This window comes from Ricinus communis, chromosome 9 (genome assembly GCF_019578655.1).
Source record: "Ricinus communis isolate WT05 ecotype wild-type chromosome 9, ASM1957865v1, whole genome shotgun sequence".
Taxonomy (NCBI): Eukaryota; Viridiplantae; Streptophyta; class Magnoliopsida; order Malpighiales; family Euphorbiaceae; genus Ricinus; species Ricinus communis.
Genome location: NC_063264.1, coordinates 2,142,205 through 2,152,744, shown reverse-complemented (window position 1 = coordinate 2,152,744; position 10,540 = coordinate 2,142,205). Strand labels below are relative to the sequence as shown.

At 35.3% G+C, this 10,540-nt stretch overlaps 2 protein-coding genes across 2 annotated transcripts; both read left to right on the top strand.

Moving 5' to 3' along the window:
• Positions 1–2,169: 2,169 nt before the first annotated feature.
• On the top strand, positions 2,170–8,606 carry LOC8262378 (serine/threonine-protein kinase RUNKEL). Its single transcript, XM_048379467.1, has 11 exons — positions 2,170–2,483; positions 2,594–2,683; positions 2,888–2,940; positions 3,074–3,149; positions 3,244–3,305; positions 3,411–3,489; positions 3,584–3,643; positions 3,765–5,381; positions 5,654–6,523; positions 7,157–8,279; positions 8,383–8,606. Exons 1-10 carry the CDS (start codon positions 2,436–2,438, stop codon positions 8,267–8,269), a joined length of 4,068 nt encoding a protein of 1,355 aa, XP_048235424.1. The 5' UTR covers positions 2,170–2,435; the 3' UTR covers positions 8,270–8,279; positions 8,383–8,606.
• Positions 8,607–9,393: 787 nt separating this feature from the next.
• On the top strand, positions 9,394–10,103 carry LOC107261084 (classical arabinogalactan protein 25). Its single transcript, XM_015717820.3, has one exon. It carries the CDS (start codon positions 9,418–9,420, stop codon positions 9,937–9,939), a length of 522 nt encoding a protein of 173 aa, XP_015573306.3. The 5' UTR covers positions 9,394–9,417; the 3' UTR covers positions 9,940–10,103.
• Positions 10,104–10,540: the final 437 nt, after the last annotated feature.

The following is a 10,540-nucleotide window of genomic DNA, read 5'->3' as shown; positions in this document are numbered from 1 at the left end:
CATTCTGATATTTATAAATTAAATACAAACCTCATGTTTTTTATATTTATGGATTTGTATATATATTTAAATGCATATATGTATGTATATAGCTTTTTTTTTAATTTTATTTTTATTTTAAAAGCTTAATTAGATATCAGTTTAGTTTAAAACCATAGTTTTTGAAATGAATTGAATATTGCCCTATTATTAAAAGAAAAAATATTTTTATCCAATAATAAAAATATATATATATAATTTCAATCTTTTTTTTTATCATCTATAAAAATAACCACTGATTTAAATATAAAATATTATCACTGTTGTTTTATCAATTAGACAATCAATTCTCGTAATAACACCATTTATGTACTTCTCGAATCGCCACTCCTCCCAAAAGGCTATTTGACCTTATTCGGGAGGGTCAATGCTTTTGTTAAAGTATAATTCCTATTGTTTAAAATAAGAAACCACTTACTGCAGTAGATATTACTATAATTTCTTCAAATATATTTGATAAATTTATAATTTCTTCAAAGGTAATATAATTTTTTTAAAATATCTTATATTCAAATTAAAAAAAGACGAGTTTATGACTGATTCTAATATCAAGTGGTGTTTGTTTTCATGCCTTGAATTTATATTGAATTAAACTCCGATCCCAACTTTGTCTAGCAAAAAAAATAAAATTAGTAAGGAGTGGAATCCGGTCTTATTGTTCATTAAAAACGTTTTCAAAATATCCGTAAAACTTTAAAGCAATGTAGATTGTATATACATTCATCCATACATGAGAGTCAAATATATTTACTCGAGTAAAATAAATCTATATGAAAAGATAATAAACCCTAACCAACTATCATATTATTTTAATTTGTTTTTTCTTCCAAATCAATTTAGAATGTGTACTTTAAATACATATCAAACAAGACTGTTCAGGTTTATGATTTTGGTTGCTAGTAAGAATAATAATATTATTATTTTACACCATGATGTAAATTTTGGTTAATTTGTAATTTTACTGATGCAAGTGAAAGTCACACGTGCTAGCTTGGTTGGCCTGACATCATGCCTTTATTTTATTAGCATTAGGAAAAGGTAACACTGTTGGTTCAGCAAAATACTAAAAGAAAATACTGAAATTATGTCAAACTCTCCAATATTTACAGTAACCATTAACTAAGGAAACACCATTTACATAAAAATATCTCTTCAAGTTGAAAAATTACAAAGTAGATTATATATATATAGATATATATATATATATATATATATATATATATATATATCTTTTATATTATATTATTTTTTAATATTTAAATATTATATTTTATTATTTTATTTTATAATTTTATACTAAAAAATTATTTCATGAAAATTTTCAGTAAATAATTATTAATTAGATTTTATTTTATATTATTTATCTCTTAATCTTTAATATAATATATAAATTACTTTTTATATTTTATTTATTACATTAAATTTGTGAAAGTCAATAAATTAAAAAATTAAATTAATAAAAAATATAATTTAATCTTAAATTTTTATTAATAGCTAGTAAAATAGATAAAAAAAAAGCATAACTAGTATAATATAAGAAAATATAACTAAATATTAATTGCATAAATAGATTTAAGTAGACACTTTTGCTTATGAAAGGAAGAAATCGAGGATGAGAGAAAAATATACTCCCATTTTCCTCTCTTCCCACAGGAACAAAATTTTAAATTTTTTATATTATAATTAAAGGTTAACATGATATGTATAATCATAATTTTTCAGTTAAATTAATTATTGAATTCGTATTTAATAAAAATTTATTAATTTCATAATTAAATTAAAATTATGATAAAATATCCGCTATTCAATTTAGAATTAAAAATTAAGAATAATGTTCCGACAGATCTCAATCAAATAATTTGTATCAGGAAGTACATTTAAAAACAAAAAAGAGGCAAATAAACTTTAAAATATGAAATTAATAGTTGGGTGCTAACTAGGCTTGGGCCCCCAAGAACTGAAAACTTGTCAAGCTCGGGCCAGATACTTTTGTATTCCGTCGACCACTGAAATCTACCCACGCAGCAACCACGTGACAGCCATCCAGCATTTTAACGGTCGGGTTCAGTAGGATCAAATTCAAAAATTGGCTAGTTCTTGTTTGGATACAAGGCCAACTTGAAACTCCACATGTTTTCTTCAGCTCAGGTTTTTGATTTTTCAATTACACTTATATTCCCGCCCATCCATATCTCTTTCTCTTTCTCTCTCTCTCTCTCTCTTATCTTTTGACCAATAGAGCTTTCTCTTTCTCGCACTAATTATATCAAATCCACCTCTCTCTCTCTTTCTCTCTCTCCTATGCCCGACTTTTTTTGCCTGTGACCTCTCAGAAAGCAGCCTGATCTCATCGTTTTATCCAAATTGAAGAAACCTAGCGAGACGACTCCATCATCATGAACCATTTTCACATCTATGAAGCCATTGGCCGTGGAAAATGCTCGGTAGTAAACTTTAAATCACTATAGTCATGCTCAATTTTTTTTCTTAATCTGTATAGTCCTTTGTTTTTAAATATCTCTATTCTTTTGCTGTTGTGGAACTTCACTTGCAGACTGTATATAAAGGGAGAAAGAAGAAGTCTATTGAGTATTTCGCGATTAAGAGTGTTGACAAGTCTCAAAAGAGCAAAGTTCTTCAAGAAGTAAGGATTTGAACCTCTTTGTTGTTGATTGATGATTTAACATGCTTAATTAGTCGATGGAGGTTTTATTTTATTTTTTAATTGCTGAATATTTAAGCATCATGTAAGCTCTATTGTTGTCTCTTTTAGTAAATAAATGCTTTAGCTGGATATAAGTAACTTATTTTAATTGTCTGATGTCTTCGTATTGATATTAATTTGCAGGTCAGGATTCTTCATTCTTTAGATAATCCAAATGTATTAAGATTTTACTCATGGTAATGTTTGCAAAAAAATATCTTGTTGTTACTGTAGTTCAGATGCTGATTTTTAGAAAATAATATGAATACCTTATTCTTCTGGTCTGGTTAACTTAATTTGGCTCCATTATGTGGTTGGTGAGTGTATTAGGTACGAAACTTCTGCTCACTTGTGGTTAGTTTTGGAGTATTGCGTTGGTGGAGATCTCATGACCTTATTACGGCAGGTATCAAATCAACCACTAATATTGCATCTCTGAGTATTTAGAACATCTGATGCATAATTAGAACTGCATGATGATATATTATGGCTGAATGCAGGACAGCCAATTACCTGAAGACTCAATTCACGATCTTGCTCGTGATTTAGTTAGAGCATTGCAGTAAGACAACCTGAATGGCTTAATTTATTTATTTTTAACTTTTTACGGCATGTTGGTACAATCCTATAGTATCAGCATTTATTCTGACGAGGGTACTTCTTTTAGGTTTCTACACTCAAAGGGGATCATTTACTGTGATTTAAAACCATCAAACATTCTCTTGGATGAGAACGGACGTACTAAGGTATTATCTAGTTTATGTTCCTGACAGGTTTCCAGTTATTGTAATGTTTTTGCTGTGCATATGAACTAGTTTCCTGTATGTTTATGGAATGCAGCTATGTGATTTTGGATTGGCAAGAAAACTGAGTGAAATATCTAAAACTCCTTCTTCAATGGTGAGTTCTTCCATTTATGTATAGCATTTGAAATTCGGCATCATAAGGTTAAGTTTATTCTGTTTATTTTATTATTGTAATTGGCTACAGTAGTAACTTCTCTCTTATGGTACTTCTCTAGTTGCCCCAAGCAAAACGTGGAACGCCCAGTTATATGGCTCCTGAGCTGTTTGAGGATGGAGGTGTACATTCATATGCATCTGATTTCTGGGCCCTAGGTTGTGTACTGTATGAGTGCTACTCAGGGAGGCCCCCCTTCGTGGGCAGAGAGTTCACTCAGCTGGTGAAATCTATCCTCTCAGATCCAACACCACCCCTTCCTGGCAATCCAAGCCGTCCTTTTGCTAACCTAATAAATTCTCTCCTGGTGAAAGATCCAGCTGAAAGAATACAGTGGAATGAACTTTGTGGACATGCTTTCTGGAGATCCAAATTTGCTCCCATTCCCTTACCTCCTCAGCCTGCTTTTGATAATATGGTAGAACTATACTTTAAGCCATGTCTCTCAGAACTTAATGGAGACAGATCATTACAAAACAAAACCCCTCCTAAACATCGTGAAAAAGATGCAAAAGGGACTCCAAAACATGATAAGAATTTTACATTAGGATCCAGAGGGCATGAGACACCAATAAAGAGCATGCCAAGTAGCAGAAAAATTCAATCAAAGGCCTCTGGCAGAATGGCTGAGGAGAAACAGAGAGATCCTTCTGGTGCTAACAGGGGTGTTAATCTTCTAAGGCTGTCAAGAATCGCAAAATCAAACTTACAGAAGGAGAATGAGAAGGAAAACTACAGAAGGCCCATGCCTAACAGCTCTGAAAATGATTCTGAGGTTAAAATTGAGAACACCGATATGGAACTGGATTTCAATGAGAACGCAGATGATGATACACATGATGAACTTGATGGATCTGAAACCCCTACTAATACACCTGAAGAGGGGGATAATAACATACATCAATTGGAAACCTCACCTGCGGTTAACACTCCTGCCTTGGATGAATCAAGAACAAATGATCAGGAATTGTCTTCTGAGCAAGTTGACATGGCTGCTACGCCAATCAGTGCCAGTCCTCAGGTCAAAGCTCAGAGAACTAGAGAAGGTTTAGGTTCAGCCAGTGACTTTGATTCTTCAAAATCATCCAATAACCTTTCAGAGGTCCTTTGGCATCCATCTGATCTTTCAGTCAGGCCTGTGATGCCTAGTAGAAAAGCTGATAAAGCATCAGAGGTGATTCCTTCTCTTCCATTCGAGGCCCTGCAACCATCTGATTTTGTGAAGATGTCTAAGGAGCAGCTGGATGCAGTCAACAATAGAATTATATCTATTCTTAATGGAAACACTAACGTAGGGGAGAAGCAGAACGTGATTAGATACCTTGAGATGTTGAGCAGTAATGCTGATGCAGCCAATATCCTGACAAATGGGCCAATAATGCTCATACTAGTTAAAATGCTCCGACTATCCAAGGCTTCAGCTTTGCGTGTTCAACTTGCTTCACTAATTGGCTTGTTGATTCGTCATTCTACTTTTATTGAAGATGATTTGGCAAATTCTGGAATTTTAGGATCACTTACTGATGGCCTCAGGGACAAGCTGGAAAAAGTTAGACGATTTTCGATGGCTGCTTTAGGTGAGTTACTGTTTTATATTTCCACCCAGAATGAGCAGAGTAGGGAAAATAATCCACCAGAATCTCCATCAAAAGATAGCCGTTCTGCATTTGGTTGGCAGGTTGGATTTTTCAACTTATTGACATTATTGTCTTGTTTATGTGTCAGATAGAATATAATAGCTTTTGCTCATCTTTCCAACAATTTCTAAGTTATCAATTCTGTGTTAAGATTTATGTCATTTGAATTTCGGAAGTAAAGTAAGTTGAGAGGATTTCTTGCTTGTAGTGCAGCATTGAATCCTTCTTACGTTCTTCCTTGCTCTTCTTTGACTATTTTTTTTTTAAATTTTTTTATTCATGGTCATTACTCATCATATTCCAATGGCGGCAGGTTCCAAACTCTTTGATTTCACTGGTCTCATCTGTCTTACGGAAAGGAGAAGATGATATAACTCAACTTTATGCACTAAGGACAATTGAGAACATATGCAGTCAAGGAGGGAATTGGGCAGCTCGTTTCACCAGCTCAGATTTGATCAGTAACCTGTGCTATATATATAGAGCAACAGGGAAACAGGAGAGCATGAGGCTTACTGCAGGATCATGTTTAGTCCGCTTGGCTCGGTTCAACCCCCCTTCTATTCAACCAGTTATAGAAAAACTCTCTTTCAAAGATCTAGCATCTACCCTTGTTAAGGGCAGTTCACGTGAGCAGCAAATAAGTTTGAACCTCTTAAACATCGCCATGCTTGGAAGCCATATGTTTACTAATATTGGGCGACACCTTTTACCTTTGGGTGAGGATAAGAATCTGGTTCCAAGCCTTTTGTCTCTCACTGAGCAGGGTAGTGAAATTTTGAGGGGAAAGGCACTTCTTTTCATGGCTCTTCTTTGCAAAAATGGTAGGAGATGGCTGCCACACTTTTTCTGCAATCCGAGATTACTTTCTGCAGTGGACAGGTTGGCAAAAGAGAAGGACAGCTATTTGCAGCAGGTTTTAGATGCATTTGTGCGCATTGTGGCATCTACTATACCAAGCTTACTGGATATCATAACTGCAGATATTCAGCAAATGATGGGAGGAAGGCGTCATGGCCAAATATCTGGTATTACCAACCGGATTGCTCCAAAGACCAATATTCATTTGTTTCCTGTGGTTCTTCATCTTCTTGGAAGCTCCTCTTTTAAGCGCAGGGTGGTGAATAATCAAGTGCTGCAGCAACTGTCAAATTTGGTAAAGGTTGTGGAGACACCATTTCAGGTGGGTGGCCTTGTGCTCTTAACTCGTCAGTGATATCCAATATTTGCTTTGTAGTTTATTGGCTTGTTTGGACTGCATTTTCGGATTTAATAATTGCTAAAGTTAGTACTTGACTGGTCCTCCCAACCTAACCATAGCTTAGACATGCTTATGATGATTGACATATCTAGATGCTTTAGTGGTCACTCTTTGGAAAAAGAAATTAGGGCATAAAAATGGTTAGTAAAGGACTACACAGTTAGCAATCTGATGTTTTGTCTCATATAATGTGTAACTTTTTGTCGGACTCCGTTAAAACTAAACATTAACTAGTTTGCATGCTGTTCATTTGCCACATCACACTAAAACCTTATCCATATAGAAATCTACATATCCTTACGAGAAAGTAAAAAAAACAATATCTAAACATGCCATGGAATTTCTTTTGCTAATAACTAAGCATGGGTTTAGCTCACACAGGATACTTTTCCATAATTCTGTTGGAAGTTGACAATGGTACAATTATCTTTTATTGTGGTGCTAAATCACTAATGTTTGTATTGTTTGGATGGTACTTTATGTCTATCAGAAGGACAATTGTGTTTAAATACTGATAAACAAATTGCCACCATATCTATTTCCTTTGTCCTTCAGGGCAGAGATGACTTCCAGATAACCCTTCTTCGAGTTCTTGAATCTGTTGCAGAGGAATCTTCTTTGATTCTTGAAAGCCCTGACATCTTTACTAGTGAAATCCTACCAAGTCTAGCTGTTCTGTACAAGGGAAATAAGGATGGTGATGCTAGATTTTTATGCCTGAAAATACTGTTTGATGTGATGGTCATCTTCTTGGATGAACCTGTTGAGGATGAGCAAAGATCACTGGCTTTGAATTCAATATCCAATGTTCATTTCCTGCCGCTCTACCCCACACTGATTGAAGATGAAGATCCTATTCCTATGTATGCACAGAAGCTTCTTGTCATGCTCATTGAGTTTGATTACATTAAAATTTCAGACATTTTACATCTGAAGACAGTTTCGCAGTGCTTTGAGTTTTTGCTCGGTGATTTGTCAAGTGCAAATGTAAACAATGTTAAGCTATGTCTTGCTTTGGCATCTGCGCCAGAAATGGATCACAAATTACTTTCCCAGTTAAAAGTAGTTAGGAGAGTTGGAAATCTTTTGGAATTTGTGTATGCAAAAGATATGGAAGATTTTCTAGAGCCAACCCTTGGCCTGTGTAGGGCTTTCCTTCTATGTTCCGTAGGCAGTAAAAGAGGATTAGCATACAGACAAGAACCAGCACTCTTAAATGATGTTGCTTCTGAGGCATATGGTGCTGAACAGCAACATTGTGTAAGGGATATAATGGACTTCGGTAGCAACCTAGGAGTCTTGCTGGATCTGAGCAGGTTATCTGAATCAAATCTTGCAGATATAGCTTCTGAATGTGTGATATTGTTGCTCAAGGTAGCTCCAAGGGAAGCTACAACTGGTTTTCTAACTAACCTTCCAAAAGTTAGTGCAATCCTTGAGTCTTGGAGCAAGGGTGCGCCTCACTTGCTTTTGCGGCGGATGCTGCATGCTCTTGGTTATTCGTGCAGGCAGTATTTGTCACATGCAATGATTTTATCAATATCTGTACCTGAGGTTTCAAGAATTGAAGCCATTGTTTTGGAACTGAAAAATTCGAGCATCACTGATTTAGCCAATGCTGCTTTGATCGTGGCCTCAGAATTGCACCGGTTGCCTCGCTGCATTTGAGGCCCTGGAGGTTTGTTGATTTCCTGACAGCATTTATTAGTTTCTGCTATATACATAATTTCTGAGATTTGAGGTTTTATTTCTTTCTTTCCTTTTATTTTATTTTTTTGCAGATACATTTAAGTTAGCTTATCAAAGGGATCAAAGGGTAGAAAGACATATCCTGAACTCTGGGTAAGGGGTCAATCCCTTGTACAGAGCCTTCTTATGGGCTTATTTTTTTATAATCTTTGTACGCTTTGTATTATCATAAACACTCAATTGAAGTAATTTTTTCACCGCATAATTTGCTTGAAACTTTAAAGTGATTAAAATAGAGTATATTATCATTTATCAACTTCTCTTTAGCATTTGAATTTTGAGACATGCTGAATTCTTGAACTAATGAGGTAGCTGCTAACTGTGGTTCCTAAAAACTAATTTTAGTCGCCATTATTGATCTTTAACTGTTTAATTTAATGCACTCTTTCCTATTCCCAATTATTGAGTTTTCACCCTGAGGACCGAGAGAACTCTTCCAACACAACAGGTTTTACTCAGAAAAACAAAAAGGTTAAAGTGAAAGAAGAAAGGTGCTTGGACCTGCTAAGATGGATCAGGCAAAGATTAGCTATTTATTAATTGTATTATTTAATCTGTTGGCAGTCGCTGTTACTCAGATGTGGTAGTCTGACTGATGTGGTATAATCAGTGCTTGGCTTCAATAATACACTCCTTTATTTGTTCCTAGCTTGTTTCTTTCCATAAAGAACTTGAGCAATAGCTGAGTACCACTACTTGCTATAATGCCATTGAAAAGTATGGAAATGCTATTGCCATTTTGTATTAAATGCATCTTCCAAGCAATGCATATATGCTAGGAATTAGTAATTAATAAACTAGATCAAGCTGGAAAATGAACGGTTTTGTTAAAATTAGGGAAGCCCAAATTCACGGGGCAAAAGGAATCATTTATCAGACTCCCAACAAACATATGGCAACAAAATTCAACCAATTTTGTCTCTTACACAAACATGCCAACCTGCAATTTCTCATCACCAGCCAGTCATCACAACCCATATGGCTAAGGACCCCACCTAATGCCCTTAGTCATACCTTTTAAAAAGTTTTCATCATAACTAGTTGCACCAAGGCTCCCATACCAGTCCATGCCCCACACATTTTCTCTCAGACCAAAATACTTTCATTACATTACTACTCCCACACATATTTTACTCTCTCCTTTAAGTGCAACACTGATTTCCTCCATCATTAGAATGGCCTCTTTTTGGTTTCTCTTATCATTCATTATATCTTTAATCATCCTCCCATTGTTTTCGTCATCTACTCTGCTAAATTCACAACCTTCAACTATCCCAACTTCTCCAGCATCTCTAACAAATTCAAATTCTCTCCCTCTTTCTCCCTTCCAAGAATTGTCACCGGATATTGCTCCTCTACTGCCTTCCCCTGGTGGTGTGTTACCTTCTCCAACTGTATCATCACTGCCCACAATTCCCTCAACTCCGAGCCCGCCTAACCCTGATGATTTGGCAGCAGCAGGGCCTGATTCTGCATTTTCACCACTAGGGTCATTGCCAGCTTCCTATGCAACACCTCAGAGTTTAGTGAACTTAGCAGTTGCTGTAGGATGTACAGCATATTGCTCGCTGCGTCTCTTTAAAATGTGACTTGTTTTTCTGGCTAAAATTTCCAGTGGTGCTGTACAAGGTGTGGCAGTTGCACTGTTTGCCATGTTAAGTTTTCAATTTATTACAGTATACAATATAATGTAAGTAGTTTTTGTCTTGTGACGAGCTGAATGTGCATTTCTAGCAATTCTTACTTTCATTTATATTCTGAGTATATTGAGAACCTACTACATCTCCAACCTTACAAATGATTATGGAGTTGTCTCAGTTGTTGAGAGGTTACCATTTAAAATCCCTATGCTGCGGAACAAAGTGGTTATTGCCTGTCAAGGTTGCTGACTAACTCATGGTAGTTTGTTCCCATTTGGATAGGTGCTGTGAATTGCAGGGTGATGAAGCACATGATCTTGATTCAAATCAATATGGGAACAATTTATTTCTTTTAAAAAAAGCATGTGACCCACACCAAGAACCCATGTATTAGGTGAAATTTTGGTGATAAAGCCTGTCACATGTTAACTAATCATGCCTGATATAATAGTATTACTTAGGTAAATCTGCTTTTGTCCGCTTTCCACTGTCATCATTTTTCTTGGGGAATCCCAGGTCTCATCGGATCCATAAAAGACTGAAAGAATTA

Coding starts and splice junctions, on each gene's coding strand:
- LOC8262378 (XM_048379467.1), top strand. CDS start 2,436: ATGAACCATTTTCACATCTATGAAGCCATTGGCCGTGGAAAATGCTCG. Junction 2,684..2,887: donor AGAGCAAAGTTCTTCAAGAA/GTAAGGATTTGA, acceptor ATTAATTTGCAG/GTCAGGATTCTTCATTCTTT. Junction 2,941..3,073: donor GTATTAAGATTTTACTCATG/GTAATGTTTGCA, acceptor TGAGTGTATTAG/GTACGAAACTTCTGCTCACT.
- LOC107261084 (XM_015717820.3), top strand. CDS start 9,418: ATGCCCCACACATTTTCTCTCAGACCAAAATACTTTCATTACATTACT.